The sequence below is a fragment of the Coenobita brevimanus genome, chromosome 27, assembly GCF_032717465.1.
Source record: "Coenobita brevimanus isolate Jiangsu-jjx chromosome 27, ASM3271746v2, whole genome shotgun sequence".
NCBI lineage: Eukaryota > Metazoa > Arthropoda > Malacostraca > Decapoda > Coenobitidae > Coenobita > Coenobita brevimanus.
Genome location: NC_136980.1, coordinates 35,320,850 through 35,338,871, shown reverse-complemented (window position 1 = coordinate 35,338,871; position 18,022 = coordinate 35,320,850). Strand labels below are relative to the sequence as shown.

Here is an 18,022-nt window from a genome sequence, read left to right as displayed (position 1 = left end):
AGCAGCCTTCTCCAGCACCGTCTGGTACTAAGTGTATGCCTATTATTATGTGTCTGTACACTGATGATCTCTTCCTTTCTCTTACCTAATGTGTGACTGTTACAAGTGTTCTCTGCTTAATGAACTTTTCCTTTCTTCCCCCTAGTGCGTGATTACTACTATGAAAGCAGGCAGTTGTGTATGCCTGAACTATTGCGGCCACACCTGGTGATTTACCTGGACTCCCCAGCGGATTTGGTGGCACAGCGTATCAAGGCGCGCGGACGACCACATGAGGTATCATCCAAGGCCCTCACGCCCCAGTTTTTGACCTACATGGAAATGGTCTACAAGCAGCAGTTCCTCAAGCAGATAAGGTGAACAAGTGGCCCTGCACTTGTGTGTGTGCATGCATGTGAGTGTGTGCGTGCACGTGCGTGCATGTGTGTGTTCACTTGTGCATTCGTATACAGTACTTTGATATTTTGTTCATGTCCAGTAGTCCTCCTGTGTACAGCACACTTTCGCATCACCACTCCAGTGCTAACTTGGCCTACACTTGACAGCTCTTTATATTAAATGCTGAATTATAACATGAGATAAGCACAAGGACAGCATTAGTCATGAAGTTGTGTGGCATGGATGTACAGCTGTATTTAGAGCTGTAGTATAGTCAAACCTCACTATAATGGACTAACTGGGGGGGAAACCTGATCCAAAAAAGCTGAAAATCCATTATCATTGATCCCCTCCCCCCCGAGTGTGGATTTCAAGCACATGTTCGAATGTAAATGAATATAATAGCATGTTATAGTACTAAAAATGAAAACTACCAATTTTTCATTAATTTGACCCATAATTTCACGCATTTATAGTTTATTTCAATTATAGTTTATTTTACATCCTTGTCATTGCACTTCTTCATGAGACAGACATGTTTCACCTCACTGTGCCCCATTGAACTGACATTGTTTGTTATAGCAGACAAAAGTCCAGTGGCTTTGTTGTGCCTGTTAAATCCGATATCTGGTCCATCAAGGCACAGTACATTAAATCGAGGTTTTACTGTATTGTCTTATTCAGCCATCAAGCTACAGGAAATAGCAGCTAAAGGACAAAAATCTGAGCTAAATTAAGGTGAAAGCTCTGTAGTGCTGTAGTTATAATGTACACTGTCTTTTTAGCACACACGCTGAGATGCTGATCTACGACTGGTCTGAGGAGGGTGACACAGAGGTGGTGGTTGAGGACATCGAACGCATCAACTTTGACGCGGGCAAGCACGATCCCAAGATGGATGACTGGAAGATTGACAATGATGATGTTTGGGGCGAGAAGAGAATGCTGTAAGTAATTTTGTCATGTGTTCCTACAGTGCACAGTTTTAAAGCTTATGTGATGTTCCAACAAGACCATCATTAAATTTGGTTTTGCCTGATCAAGGTCATGGCTTTCAACATTTCATCCATTGGATGTTAATAGTGTTGAATGTAATATCAGAGATCTTAGTATACCATGTTGCCCAGTTCATCCATTCAGTATGTCACGGTGGCCAGATGTGTATAAGTGTGCAGCAGACTTAATTTTGAAAGTACAGTAAACCCTTGATATAATGAACCCTTTTATAGCAAACTTCGGATATAACGACCCACCATATCCAGAGCGAACTTCCGCCGGATATAGTGAGCTTTGGTTGCTATATCCAGCAGAAGTTCGCTCCCTGGCATGGTAAGTGTACTGTAACAGTACTACATTACATTATAGGCATTGTATTTTTATGTACAACTTCATACAGGATGGTATTTACTGTACATGTACTGTATAACTACATAAACCATTGAATTCTCCATGTGAAACTTCGTAGAGTAAATTGTGGTTGCACACTCTGAACGACTCCACGGATACAGCGACCTTGGGTTGGTAATCCCTCGGTTAATAACGACCATCGGATATAGCGAACATTCAGATATAACGATCCACCCCTTCCCCCAATTAGTTCGTTATATTGAGGGTTTACTGTAGTAAATCATTAAGTCTTAAAGAGTAACTTTGTCAAGTCCAAGAAACTTTGACCCCTACTTAACCCATTAGCTCCTAGGGTTCCTATGTGAGGGATTGTGCTAGAAGGATACTAAGTGTACTGCCCTTCACCGCTCGACTCATAGTGGTGAAGCTGATAGGTCCCTACCCTGGGGTTCCAATCTTTATTAACTTTTGAAAACGCCCAGTTCCTTCCTATACTGAGGACACTGGGTGCAAGTGGGTTAAAAGGCCTGGTCTCTGTGTTGAGAGTATGTGAAAGTATTGTCCTGTTTCCAACTTCTCATTTTTGTCAAAGATTACTGAGTGGGCAGTACTAGATCAACTTGCACCATTAGTGGAACAAAACAGAGTTGTTCCTCCCATTCAGTTGACATATTGGAAAGACCACTCAGCTGAAACTCTTGGTTTCTGTTTATGTGTTTGTAGCTTTTGATACAGGGATAGATCATGAGCCACTGCTAAATGACCTGCATTTTTGTGGTGGCAGTGATGATGCTTTTTTGCTCCATTAGTTGTATCTGTCTGACAGATCACATAATTACTGTGATAATTATTTGTGCTTAGTTTCCCTTCTGTTTGGCATTCCTCAAGGGTTCTATTTTAGGTCCCATTCTGTTCACAATCTGCACAAGCAGTTTATTGTCTCTACTTGATTCAGATGATGTGTCCTAATCATTTTATGCTGATGGTATTTGAGCTTTATGTTAAAGTGACAATGATACCAGGAGTAAACTGGAATACCTGATAACCAATACTGAAATTTGGATGACGAAGAAGAGACTTAAACTGAATGATGGTAAAATGGAAATCTTCATCATTTGAGGAAACAGGAGGGTTGGTGATGCAGGTATTGTCCTGACTGAAGATTGGCAAGTCATAGCTTCATGCAGCTTGTTTTTTGTGAAACTTCGGTGCATATTTGAATTAAAAACTTAATTATATAGAACATATTAATCAAATTGTCAGAGGTTGTAATCTGCACGTCAAAAACCTATATTTTGTGAGACAGCTGCTGAATAGACATTGCCTCTTAACACTGATCAATGCTGTGGTTGTGTCTTGTGTCGATTAATATACTGTAATTCATTATGGATCGGCCTCCTGAACAATCTTTTATAGAAGGTTCAGTCTGTCTTGAATAGAGCAACAGGGCTTATCTCTGTCCTCCCCACAAGAATCCCGATCTCATTTCTGGTTGCTAATTGAGTTGCAGTGGTTGCCAATAAAGGCAAGAATTGAATTTAACCCGTACCATACCAGGCATTTTTGCAATTTTATACCCACCCAATCCCAGACCAAAAATGGGAAAAAAATTTATTGCATAAAACAATCCAAAAGGACATATAAATCAAGGAAAAGCCAAAAAAAAGTACTCCTTATAGGAGAAATAAGTGCAGGATGGCCATCCATCGTGTTTCTAGCCCAGTTTCCCAAGCCGTGAGCTACGTTTTCCTACCCAGCTGGGCGGGATGAGAGAGAACGGGGGGAGGAGAGTGGGGGAATCCCCATTCTCAATATCCTTCTCCACTGGCTTATATTCCTCCCCAGAAGAGTCATCCAGGTCTTCTTCTTCTATAGAATCACTAAATGAAGGGACAGAGGGTCCATGTGACAGTTTCAACCACCTCCTCCAGCCCAATGAGGCGGAAAAATGGCGTGACTTCCTCAACATTCTAACACTGTGATGGACAGTGGCACACTGATGTTACCCAGCCATGCAAAACCAAACTCAGTGCAACAAGTGCTTGTGCACAATGTTGCCAATACAATAAGCTACTCCTTAGCAAAAAATTAGCTTGATTGAAGCAGTTAGAGATGAGCTACAATGCTCGAATTTTGCTGTCGGCACCATCACGTCGCTGGGATTACTTGAGACGTTTTGTACTGTCGGCACCATGCCGACGGCAGGATTGTACGGGTTAACCTGTCTTATTACTCACAAGGTTCTTAAGTATGGGGAACCAAAACATCTTGTGCTGTGATGAGGAGGGGTAGATTGAGATGGTTTGGGAATGCAGAAAGGATGGAGGATAACAGTTGGGTCTGGAAAGTGGAAGTGTGAACATTGGGTGGAGTTGCAAGGGGTAGACTGAAAAAGACCAGGGATGAGGTCATAGAGTGTGGCCTCAGGGGTAAAGGACTGAAGAAGGAGGCTGCCAGCGACTGAGCAGCGTGGAGAGTTGCCATTAGGTGACCAAGGCCAATGCCTGGAAGCATGTTGGAGCCTTTATAAACAATGTGATATGATACTTGTTAACATTTCAGTTGGTATGCTCAGGTATGATGTTAAGTGAAGATGATGCCTTGTGCCTTAACGAGCCTGCAGCTGCACATTAGTCGTATTTCTCAAATAGTTCTTTCTCATGTACAGCCCGTAGGTTGTGTAATAAATTGCCATTATTCCTGAGAGACAGTAGACTTCTGTTGAATCTTTTAAAGGGCAGTTTAAAGCCTTTATCTCTTCAAGAATCTACAATTTGGGGAGAGGTGTTGTAGTGGATGATTTTAGGGCTTAGTTGTTGCCTGCCACTTTTCTTTTGCTGTTGACATCTGTATTATGTATGAGTGATATCATTTGTGGTAATTGTAATAGTAAAAATGAATGTTGAGTGCCTGTGAATTCCCTTGGAAGAATAGGTGCTTTTTAGGAGCAAAGGACCACATTATTATTATTATTATTATTACTATTATTATCATTATTATTATATTATGATTGACTATCAAATAGGTATACTGTATGTGAAGCTACAGAACATGGTGAAAATATTTTTGGCCTATCGGGTGGAGCCAGGATTCTGTGGGCTTGAATGATGAGAAAATGGAAGCATGGCCCATTGAATTGGGCAAACTTAGGCGGTCTAGACGTTGTTACTCCTCACCCTGCCCCTGGGTGGGAAAGGAGGTCCGGATGATGATGATGATGATGGTGATGATTACTTTTGTTATTATTATTATTATTATTAGTCTGTGTCGTAGGTGGGGGCGCTCACCATCCACTCACTTATTGTAGTGCTTCTCTTGGGTGTCTGCCCTTTCGTATCCTCCATTGTTCTTTCCTTCCATCTTCTGTCTTTCTTTCCTTCGTTCTTTCCTCGTCCTTCTGCCTATGGGTGACTTTACACTCCCTCTTCTGTCTTTCTTTCCTTCATTCTTTCCTCTTCCTTCTGTCTATGTGTGACTTTACACTCCCTCTTCTGTCTTTCTTTCCTTCATTCTTTCCTCTTCCTTCAGCCTGTGGGTGAGTGTACACTGAGTGACAAGCCAAATGGTTTCCTGTACACCAGGAAACCATTTACTACGCTGGGTGGTAATAACCAAGGTTTGGCGCCTGGTGGTTTAGTGGGTAATTACGGCACTCCAATTGGATTGAGCCGGTGAAGGTTTATATCCAAGGGGTGTTGGGGTTTATTGCTTACATAATGCCACTCAGGGATGAGTGAGGCTGGTCACTCTCATCTTAAATGTCAGGACCAACTTGCCTAGCCCCAGGTTCCTATGCTGCACATGGGGCGACGTAGGATTGGATGATGGATGGATGGATTATAATTCCACAGGTCTGCAAAAAGGAACGTTTCAAAAATTGTTTTGATAATAAAATGTGTTTATACATATTTTTTGGGTGCTGATTCCGAATATCATAACAGTTTTTTCACATCATGTAAGGTTTCCCCACAAAATGGTATCGAATAAACGACAATTTGTAGGCAAGATCCCATATGATAGAACACAATGAAATCATTAAAATGTGTCTGGTACATCATTTAACAAAGATGAAAGAAGAAAGTGCAACTCAACTTTAGTAAAATATATCTTTAAAAAGTTTTTAAGTTTCAGTAACTTAAAATCTCCTCTTTTTCACTTGAAAATTACGCCTGCAGCTTCTCCGTTTGTGAGCATTTGATGGAGTCTCCCGATGCAGCATCCAGCAGTAGTCAGCCATCATACTGACATTCCATCTTCCTTGGTATCTTCTCTCCATCTCCTTTATATCTTGATGGAATCTTTCCCCTTGCTCTTCACTCGCATCTCCTAAATTTTCTTGGAAGTAATCTAGATGTGCATGCAAAAAATGAACTTTACGGCTCATGTTACATCCTAAGGCTTTAAACTTCTGTAGCATTCTTCCCACAATGTCTCGGTAATTTGGATCTTTGTAATTACCCAGAAAGTTCTTCATCACATCCTTCAAGCCAGTCCATGCATCTTTTTCGGCATCACTAAGACAGTTTTCATAATTTTCATCTTGAACCAGTTTCCTTATATCCGGACCAGTGAATACACCCTCTTTAATCTTGGCATCTGATAGATCAGGAAACTTGCTGCACAGGTACTTGAAACCGTCTCCATCCTGTGGCAAAGTTTTTACAAATTGCTTCATCAGGCCGAGTTTTGTATGAAGTGGGGGCAAACGAACCCTCTTTGGATCCACTAAACTCTCTCGAATGATGTTCTTCGTTCCTGGTGTAAGTGAATCCCTACCTGGCCATTGTTTCTGAGTCCAGTGAAGGTCCTTTGCTCTACTATCCCATTCACACAAGAAACAAGGAAACTTTGTGTACCCTGACTGCTGTCCAAGTAACATGCAGATTATCTTCAAGTCCCCACAAATCATCCAGTTGTGATCTTTGTAATTGATGTTGTTTAAAAGTAACACCAAATTCTCATATGACTCTTTCATGATCACTGAGTGTCCAACAGGAAGTGAAGCATACTGATTGCCATTATGTAAAAGGACTGCTTTAAGACTTCTCTTTGATGAGTCGATAAAAAGTCTCCATTCATCAGGGCTGTATCTTATGCCAAACTTTTCTACTAGTCCTTGAGGATCTGTACAATAGACCAAATCATTTTCCTGGGCAAAATAAGGTGCAAACTCTTTTTCTCGGTGACAATACCAAGAGAATGATGCACCAGGAGCTAAAAGATTCTTGGACTTAAGTCTGGAACCTAAAAGCTCTGCTGATTCGTTGGCAAGGCCTAGATCCCTCACTAGATCATTTAATTCATGCTGACTGAATACCTGAGGTTCTTTACTTTCACCGTCATAGCTGAGGTCTGCATCATAATCGCTGCTTTCCGAATCAGAACTCAGATGTATGTCCTCAAAGTTGTCTGGAGGTGATGGAACTGGCACATCTGGTCCTTGGGGAACAGGTCGCAATGCAGATGGAAGATTGGGATAGATGATACTCTTCCTGGTCTTAGAACTGTGTCCTTGTACCTTACATGAGCAAAAGTAGCAGTCGTCACCGTGATTTTTCGGTTCCCTCCATATCATTGGAACACCAAAACGAAAAGACTGCTTTGTACCCTTTGTCCACTGCCTTAGTCCTTCAACACAAACTGAGCACACTTTATGAGGAGCCCATGTCTTATCTTGGTCTCCCAGCTTCACTCCAAAGTATGCGTAGTATGATTTTTTGACAAAGTCTGTAATGTTTCTCTGCTGTTTTGTAACACTAAATTCACCACATATGTAACAAAAGCTGTCAGGGCTGGTTGACATCCTCTGGAAGCCATCCTCATTTTTATTCAAGTTCGTATCTTTAAAGAACAACAAATGGCTTTAATTTTGTGACAGGATATTTGGCTAAAATAGCAAAAAAACAAAACTCGATTTTGTGAAAAAACTGTACGTGATACAGAAATTTCGTTGTGATTTTCGAAATCAGCATGTGCAAATTGGTATAAGTCACCTACTAAAGAGGAAACAATTTTTTGGTCGCAGACACGTTATTATTATTATTATTATTATTTTTATTTGTGGGAGTTTATGTGAGTGAGGTGGAAGGGGGGAGAGGGACAGGGACAACTGAGGATGAGATGGAGGGATGGAGTAGAGAGGTATATGAGACGGGGATGTAGTTGGGGGGAAGGGCAGTAGAATGGCAGGGGACGGGATGGCATGGAGGTGGTTTGTTTGTGGCCACCCCTTACGGGATTGAGGAATCTGGCTATAGATAGATAATACCTACAATCTTCTGGCCTGCAGGCATGTTCGTATACGTCAGAGGTTCATATAATCATAACTGATATTAAGAAATTACCATGTACAGTAATTTGTTTTGATGATGAGATGTGTTAACTTTGTACACCTAGATCCCAGTGGACTTCATATTTAGGTAGGAAAATGATGATGATGATTATGATGATGATGATTATTATGGTGGTGGTTGTGGTGACTGATGGTGACAGTGATGATGATGATGATGATGATGATGGTGACAGTGATGATGATGATGACATTATGATGGTGATGATGATGATGGTGACAGTGATGATGATGATATTTATGACGATGATAATAGTTGTGTGTGTTTGGTGCAGGTTCACTAAGGGCAGGGAGTGGATTAGTAATTGGATGGAGGTGCCCAGTGTCACTGTGCCGGAGTTGCTGATTGATGCTGAGGACAACAAGGTGCTGCAGGATGTTTGGAGTAGTGTGAGTACACAGTAATGGTTTTCTTCCTCCTCCTCCAGTTATTATTATTATTACTGTATTATTATTATTATTATTATTATTATTATTATTATTACTGTTATTATTATTATTATTATTATTATTATTATTATTCAGAAGTCCTCATTCTGTAGAGTTCCTGTTGATGTTGATATTTCTTTTTTTGGTGGGGGGGGGGGGAGGTGGAGATCTAGAAGGCTGGCATTCCAAGACCATTCAAGGTAGAAACTTGAAATTTTCAGGAATGATGCATCTTGATTGTGGGCGTGTTTTGGCACAATTTTTTTTGTTTCCCCAGCACTAGCACTGTACTAGCACCCTCTGTCATTTTTTCAAAATTTGCTTGTGTGCAGCAAAAACTGCTGAATCAGTTGCTTTGTATATGTTGCAGTATGTAGTGGTCAACAAATGCCAGTGCACCAGGGTACTGATATTGAGATCCAACTAATACTTTCTGAGATACTGAGGAAAATCAAAATGGCCGCCTCATGCTTGAAAATGCTAAATGGGAAAGTATTTGGCTGATTTTGACCAAACTCAGTGGACATGTAGTGGATCATGGGTGACCATGATTTGCTTTGTATGAATGACCTTGACCTGGATCTCAGAGTCACAGATCAAAATCGTAAAAGTTTTTGAGTCATACCAAAAGTCCCTTAATATTAGATCCACAATGATAACTAAAGTATTTTCATCTGGAATGTGGAGTTCTTTGAATATTGTTTCAACAATTTCAGAATTGTAGTTTTTATTATTTTTATTATTGGATGGGGTGGAGAGGTATATGAGAGAGGGGGGTGTGAGTTGGGAGCAGGGGAGTGAAATGGCGAGGGACAGGGCGACTTGGAGGCGATTTGTTTGTGGCCACCCCAAACGGGATTGAGGCGTCTGGCAATAGATTATTATTACTCACTCGATGTAGTGCTGCTTTGGGTGTCTGCCCATTCCTCTCTTCCTTGCACTTCTGTCTTTCTTTCCTTCATTCTTTCCTTTTCCTTCTGCCTACAGGTGGCTTTACACTCCCTCTTCTGTCTTTCTTTCCTTCATTCTTTCCACTTCCTTCTGCCTATGGGTGACTCTGCACTGAGTGACAAGCCAAATGGTTTCCTGTACACTGGGAAACCATTTGCTATGCTGGGTGGTAACCTCATAACCAGATTATGGCTCCTGGTGGTTTAGTGGGTAATAAAGGTGCTCCAGTTGGATTGAGCTGGTGCAGGTTTATATCCAAGGGGTGGTTGGGGTTTATTGTTCACTTTATGCCACTCAGGGATGAGTGAGGCTGGTCACTCTTATCTTAAATGTCAGGACCAACTTGCCTAGCCCTGGGCTCCAACGCTTCTCATGGGACAATGTAGGATTGGAAGATGGGTGGATGGATTATTATTATTATTGTTATTGCTATTGTTATTATTATTATCATTATCATTATTATTATTGTTACAGGTATGATGATTATTTTTTTTTTTTATATATATATTGATGTATTGTTATTTTTATATGTATTTTTGTCAGACTCTGGACCAAGGCTTGATAATCCATTGAACCCCGGCACTCGGTATAAATGCTTTACACTTTTCCTTGCCACCAGTTCGGTTCTAATACCTACCATCCATGTTGAATTCATAATTATAAGGTGTGTTACTTATGAGGTAGGTCATATTCTGCCAATAGGTCATCAGTATGTGTAGCTCCATAACGGTTTTGAATTGAAACCATGTTGATAAAGCATTTCTGACTCAAAATTTGCCCTAGAATCACTCAATGAAATTCCTAAAAGTCTTGCAGGATAATTATACTGTATATATCCTGGTAGTAAGTGGCATAACCTTGGGAAATGAGAGATTAGGGAATTCTATCTATCTATCTACAGTTTAGCCTGACGCCCTAATCCCGCAAAGGGTGGCCGCAGACAAAACGCCTCCAAGTCGCTATGTCACCATGATTTGACTGCCCTCCCCCCAACTCACTTCCCCCTCCCTCATATACCTCAACTCCATCCCTCCACCTCATCTTCCGTCTCCTGCTCCCTCTCCCTCCCTGTCTTTCTTTGCGTTTCCATATCAGAACCGTTACCCAGCTACAGTTATTCTTGACCGTATGGATCAGTTATGAGGCCGTGTGAACCCATAGCACTAGTAACTGTAGCTGTGTAACTGCTGAGACAGGGACACATGTTGATATAACTTGTCTGTGTATTATCGTCTCATATATCATTTGCAAGAGTTATAGCCTTTCCACCAGGGACACACACACATACACACACACACTCCTATTTTGTGTTTAGAGAGAGAGAGAGAGAGAGAGCATTTTTTTTCTCTCATAGTGAAAGATTATTATTCATTTACCTGTAACATCCTCATGCATTACCTTTCCAAAATATTAACATTTTTGTATTTGTCTTCCTCCAGGCTCCCGGCAACAAGTACATGCCAGGCTTCAATGCTGATGTTGGTGATCAGTTCATTACCACCAAAATCAGAGCCTGAGGGATGGGTACGGACCTGCAGTGTTTCTTAGGGAATAATTTAAAAGAATAATTTGTTGCGCAGACAGAGCAGTGAATTTTTGCTACAAAGCTTAGTATAAGTGTGGCCCCATTCCATTAAATTATTATCTGACATTTGGAGCATCATTTATTTTTTGAATGGTGAAGAACTGTATGGATTTTCAAAACGTTATACGCTTTTAAATTTTAAATACCAGTCCTCAGTTGTTATCATGAAATTCTGACAATCTTTTTGGTCAGAGGTGTTTCCTTTGCTGAAAAGAATTGTGTTAGTAAAGAAATCATGGTCTCGTATTTTCATCGAGTAAGGACGCTTTCTAACTCCATTTCCTTAGTGATTATTTTCTATATGGCTGGTTAATGTCCTTTTGTACATTATTTATGAAGAGTATGGCGATGTTAGAAGGATTTGTAAATTAGAGAATGTAGGACAGTAAGCTGTAATTAGCAAAATAAATTGCTTAGGAAACAGATTTAGGGACCTTCCTTAACCAGTGAGATTACCGGCTGTGGTACAGTGGACTGCCACAACACTTATCCTGAGCTTTAGAATACCTCCGTGTCAGGTGATGTAAATTGTTGTACAGATGGATAATACATTTAATTATTAAATATATGTGTTTGTTGTGCCTCCTTGTATGGACACCAAGCATATGACAAGGAAACTTCAGGCACTTCAGAAAAGGGCAAGTTATCTGAATTTAGTTGCTGAATTATATTATCAAATTCAGCTATTCTGATTCTGGTTGGTGGAGGGTTAGTGCCCCTCCCCGTAAAACAACTAACTCAAAGACAAATGGTCAACTCTTACGGGATTATTGTGTCTGGCCGCAGACAGATACATAGATAGCTATTCTGATGCCTTTGATAGATTCCAGGGAAGAGAGTACTGGCACTGGTAAAGCTGGGGAGAGGATCCTAATTATTAATACCTTTAACCAGTCATATATGTGTGATTTATGCCATACAGTCATGTATTGACAACTCCAGTAGCTAAAGGGCATGCAGGTTCCAAGTGTTTGACTGACATTTATGGAACACCTTTGGTTATTGAATTTGATCATGCTAGTGTTTAGCATTACAGAGTGTAGTTAACAATGACATTCAGATGCCAGACTCATCCTGACTTCCTGATGTGTTCAGTAACTATTGTTAAAAAAACTGGGGGCTTGCCTTACCCTCTGAAATTCAGGGTTTAACGCCATCAGTCCAATGCCATATTTTTTCATTTTGTTTTTGCTTCCATATTTTTTCATTTTGTTTTTGCTTCCATTTGACAATTTTATTTATGGGCAGATTTCTAGTGGAAAAAGGTGTTACTGGAGATTATACCTGATGCCATTCCCTTGCAGCAGACAGTACCTTCCCACAGCAAGGTGTGGGGAAGAGTGTGGAGGTCCACTTCCAACAATTTGCTCTATTTTATCATAACAGTCGGAGTATTTGAGGTGTTTAGAATCGTAACATACCAAATGCCATCATATCTGAAAATGAGTTAAGTATACCATCGTCTTCCCCAATCATCCCTCTATCTAGAATGTGAGTCAGGGGTACAAAATGAACGATACAATAAGGTCAAAAATCCCCCAGAATGAAGTTAATTTTTTTCCTTACGCATCCTCGCCTGTAGCTATGCCCACATCTCTGAACCAGAGAACGTACCAAGAGTATTGTCTCAGACACGTGGAACTTCCAGCCAATGAGAATGAGTGAGACAAGGTGCTTACCCCCGCTGAGCGCTTCTAGGCCAATGGGAGCACGGGAAACATGCCCTTCTGGCCAATCAGCATCTGTGATTCCTTCCTTTCATGATTCTATCCTGGCTCGCAGTCATTATTTACACTCTCATGGCTGCTTGATTTATCTGAGTATTCTTGTTTCATGCCAAAATAACCTGTGTTAAACAATGACATGAGTGATTCCAGCAGCGAGAGTGGTGGTGGATATGTGGTAGACCAAGTGAGAGGTAGGAAGAGAGCGAGACAGCCCGAAAAGTGGAAAACAATCGTGGCCAAATTGAAGACGAACTCTGGCAAAGAGCATGTCGGCTGCCACTATTACTGTCATTATTATTGTCATGTGTGCCTGTATGTGTATTATTACCCATATGTGCATGTGTAGAGTTCTGTAAGTGAATGTGAGCTAGTGAGTATGTGAGTTTGTGACATAGTTGAATGTGTGTGCTTGTGTGTGTGTGAAAGAACAATCGGCACCTTAAAGGCAGGATTAAGAAAGGTACTGGGTAGAGCCTTGGTTACGTTAGAGGAGTTATCCACCATTCTTCTCGAACTAGAGGCCGCCATTAATGACAGACCCCTCACTTATGTAGATAGTCTATCACCCCATCTCAGTTGCCCAGGGGTCAAAGAAAATCCTTCCCACACAAAATTGATTCAGAAGTAGCAGATCCTACTTAGCCTATGCCTTCAGCCAGGGATTAAAGGATAGCATGTCCTGTATATCAAAAATATCAACAGTTTTATAGAAAAGGTGGTCTAATGAATATCTGTTGTCCCTGAGAGAATCACACAAATGCCTATTAAAAAACAAAGGGTTTCTGGCCATGAATCGGGGGTGTCGCCCAAATCTACAATGATGGTCCGTGATCCTGTTGGAAGTTGGATACAATCACTGACCTACATTTGGGGAGGGATGGGATTGCTAGGGTAGTGCAAGTAGAAACCACGAAGGGAACTGCCACCTGTCCTGTCATTAAGCTGTATCCCTATGAACTGGATTTAGAGGCCGGTCCAGTGAAGGATACGGATTCATCAGGCGCCAGGACACTGGTGCCAATGTATTTGTACGCCTTCTGGGGATCGCTGTTCCCACTCCGTGGCACCTCCGGCGCTCGTTAGGTGAGGACAAGACGGTTGAATTCCATCTCCACCAGACATCAAAAGGTCCCAAGGCTAGGGACGTCAGCGGGCCGGGGGGTGTGGCTGTGCAAGGCTCTGCCTATGCAAGGCAGTGCCCTACGGCCCGGTGGCGCTGGCCTGGAGATCGCCAATGTACTGGTGGAGTGGATATGATCGTCGCCATGTGCATCGCGATGGTGAAGGCATTCTGTGGAGACAACAAGGTTGCAATGCTGATTCTTCTCCCCCAGATATTTGAGAAACATAGGCTGCTGCACCTTGTTACCCCACAGAGCTTCGCCCATGATGCACAGCCAGCCCCTCGTCAGGAGTGTCGTGCCGTCACGCTGCGGCCTCCCAGACCCCGCACAACACCATGGAAAAGGCTGCAGCTCGACTCGTCACTCAACAGAGCAACTGCCTCCTCCACCACCACCTCTGCTGCACCTATGGACACCACCAGTACTGAGGACAGTGTAGCCACTCACCACCCGCCTTCAGCAACTGAGGAAAGGGCCGTTTCTCCTGCCTTCTCCATCCAGCAGGAAGAAGACGACCCTCCTTCCCCATCACCACCACCTTCTGTTGATGGCCTTTCTGCTGAGAGCCTCATGGACATCAGCCATCCTGCCACATCTGCTAAGGTTCCAGTGTCTTCTCCACCTAAAAAGAAGAAGGGAAAGCGCCAGGGCAAGCCTCCACCCATTGCCCAGCACATTGCCAACGCCCATTCCTTCCATTGATCCTGCAACGGCCTCCCACCTTGCCTCAAGTAACGACACAGACCTCCAGGAGATTCTGCTAGATCTCTTCGCTCCAGCCAATACTGATAACGCTTCAGCTCCTCTCTACAGGCAATTGCACGTCGACCTGAGGGAGGCGTACATAGCCCAGACCATCCCCGCCAGCCTTGAGTCGCACCTCTTCGATAGTCTTGCTGCAGATCCTAAGCGGTCTGCCATCTTAAATTTCATTGTCACATGGCTGCTCTCATAGAGCCCCCCAGCAACTACATCGATTTTTCTCTTGCAGGCCCATATTTGGCCCGGTCCTCCTGCAAGAGGTAAATCTATACAACAACAGCCCAATACACCGAACGTCGTTTGGATCTGTTAAACTGGCGCACGGGGATCAACCAAGGTCTCCTGTGAGTGAGTTTTGTATATAATTATTGGTGGCAGGCATAATGTCAGGATTTATTTTATGAGATTTAATCCTGACAGCATTACTTATGTATATAAGTTGTTATTCCCGTTTACTTTAAGGACTTTACCTATAAACAATATGATATCTATATTGGTTTGAAGGGGCAATGAATAGAATAGGTTTTTTGATGTAGAATTCTAGATAATTTGCCATTCGTACGGGAAAGCCATAGCTCGGTGCACCATCAAGAGGGGCGTTGGACTACTGGGTGTAAACACACACCATTATTTCATTCACTCTCCAGCGTTCCTACTGGGAACATTACTCACTCGCTTCACACCCTTCGTGCCGGCAGCACCTTTGTCCTTCCCATGCCATATTCTCCAGTATCGGATAGCCGGTTCCTCAGCTAAATCCCTACATCTTTATACAGATCTATATATATATTGGGGACCCTTTTACCTGGCATGCAACATAAATCCGTTTATCGGTGAGCATAGAAATGATTGACAACCTTTAGTTCCTTCATTCTTGCATTAAAATGTTTTTGAAGATTCACAGATTCAATATAATATTTGTTATTTGATCAGTCGGTAACATTTAAGCAACACCCATAGATTTGATCAACATAATTTAACTAAGTCATCAGCCCCAAATCAGCATCAGCCTGTTTGATCCTTTCAGACCGAGTGTGGCGCTTGTATTTTGTTGGTTGCGTTCAGACGCTTTTATATATCACTTGGGAATGGTACTGAAGAATTATTTAAGGCTACAGCTAACCACACCATTGCAAAGAAAATTACGTAAGCAAAATAAAATGGTCTGGCAGTACCATGGGTGACGGCGTAATTTGGTGTGCAGTTGTTTCTTTCTCGATACGATTGTCCAGTTTGATAATATATTTCCAACCGGAGGGGTCAGTGTGAGTTGTTCTTAGCTTGGTGCCCATCTTGTAGCTGCCCTTTGTGTCTTTTCAATCTTATCTATGTGTTTTTTGAGATGTGGATTCCAGACAACAAATGCATACTCCAGCGCTGGTCTAATGAATGACTTATTTTTCTCAGCAATACAGCCTTCGTTAACCCTTTCATTGCCACACACCCTCTGCATGTTATAAATAATCGTCTGCTGATGCTGTGGAAAAAAAAAAAAAAAAAAAAATGGTTACTGCATTCACGGTGATGGTGGTGGTGTAAAAAGACATCTTGCTGAAGATGACTGATAGGTTATATAGCCCTTCCTCTCTCTCTCTCTCTCTCTCTCTCTCTCTTTCATTTAAACTTCGCTTAGGTAAAAAAAGGAACTTTTGTGTTTACTGTACCAAGATAATACTGTGTGTGTGTGTGTGTGTGTGTGTGTGTAATTTGCCAGAAAACTAAGACATCCGGTTAGACACACTACACGCGCGCGTGTGCGTGCGTGTGTGTGTGTGTGTGTGTGTGTGTGTGTGTGTGTGTGCGCAACTTCATAGAGGACGTTCTGGCATCCGGTTAAACCCACTGCGCTCGCGCGCGGCTCGTGTGTGTGTGTGTGTGTGTGTGTGTGTGTGTGTGTGTGAGAGAGAGAGAGAGAGAGAGAGAGAGAGAGAGAGAGAGAGAGAGAGAGAGAGAGAGAGAGAATCCGTACCAGTGCACAACAGTCACTCTCTACTGACCAACAATTCCACATCTCAAACATCCATCACATCCACAACTCCCATAACACCATCCCTCACGTTATCACCATCTCACCAATATTTTCTCAGCGCTGACTCTCACTCTACTGACTCAGACATCTAACTCGCCCTCAACCCTACTTCAAGACTGACCCTGACTGTACTGACTCACATATAACTCTGAAGGACTCTGACTCACACAGCTGCTGGGGAGGAGGGAGGGAGGGGGTGTCATCCGGTCAGTAAGAAGCGTTTATTATTAAAACTCCACTTCATTTCCTCCCCCCTCAGTGCTGTTTGAGGCTGTGATAGAGTCTGTGTTGTGGCAGGCTGTGTATTGTGTGTTGTGGCAGGCTGTGTATTGTGTGTTGTGGCAGGCTGTGTATTGTGTGTTGTGGTGGGCTGTGTATTGTGTGTTGTGGTGGGCTGTGTATTTGTTGTGGCAGGCTGTGTATTGTGTGTTGTGGTGGGCTGTAAATCGTGCCACAGTCCTTGTGTTGTGGTCGAGTTACTAAATTTGTTGTCTGCTTTTCGTGAAAGTCTCTTAGGTGTGGTAGAGTCTGTGTGTGCTGATGTACACAGAGATTTAGCTTAGCGGGATAGAAAGAAGGGGAGAAAAAGGTGCACACACACACACACACACACACACACACACACACACACACACACACACACGGATCTTGAATTTGGCCCTTTTTTGTATTGTTTTTGTTTTTTCTTGGAAGGAACTGTTTGCGGGCTCCTGGCCTTTGGTTCCCTCTTCCTCACATTAACAGAGAGAGAGAGAGAGAGAGAGAACAAGATGCAGGGAAGACTGACGATTTTGCCAGCTTTCGTACTAGCCTTGATCATCGCCACGGCGGCTGCTGCTGCTATCCAAGGTACAGTAAGCTATACATTCTATTGCCCTGCCTTTTATTAATCTGTGCTTTATACATCCAGTGAATATGGGCATTCTCTTTTTCCATTTGATATATTTCACACCCTGGCAAATGCTCAGACGAAGTTACATCCATTGTGCCACCTCTCCATGCCGTCCCTCGTGCTACACGGGCATCTGGTAGCGCTCATAAATGGACTGTCACTCAGCCATATTGCAGAACTTCTGCCTATCTGAATTCTTTTATTCCTCTAACTGCATCTCTTTGGAACTCGCTTCCCCAGAGTTTTTTCCCTCCAAACTTCAACCCACAGCTGTTCAAGTCCAATTGTTACAGATATTATTTGAATGGAGGACACCAGTAATCTGGTGTATGGATTAGTTTCATATTTTAATCCATTTGTTTTTCCTTCCTCTGTTCCGTTATTAAAAAAAAAAAAAAACGCTTCCTGGTTTTAATCTATATAACTTATTCTCACCAATGTTTACAACA

At 42.3% G+C, this 18,022-nt stretch overlaps 1 protein-coding gene across 1 annotated transcript in view; it reads left to right on the top strand.

Annotated features, from left to right (window-relative positions):
* The window catches only part of ND-42 (NADH dehydrogenase (ubiquinone) subunit ND-42), a 58,772-nt gene extending 47,169 nt beyond the window's left edge, over positions 1-11,603 (top strand). The window contains exons 6-9 of the mRNA XM_080268410.1: positions 146-356; positions 1,164-1,325; positions 8,350-8,464; positions 10,894-11,603. Of these exons, the coding sequence (XP_080124536.1) occupies positions 146-356; positions 1,164-1,325; positions 8,350-8,464; positions 10,894-10,971 (566 nt within the window). The 3' untranslated portion in view covers positions 10,972-11,603. The remainder of the gene's footprint in view (positions 1-145; positions 357-1,163; positions 1,326-8,349; positions 8,465-10,893) is intronic.
* The last annotated feature ends 6,419 nt before the right edge of the window (positions 11,604-18,022 follow it).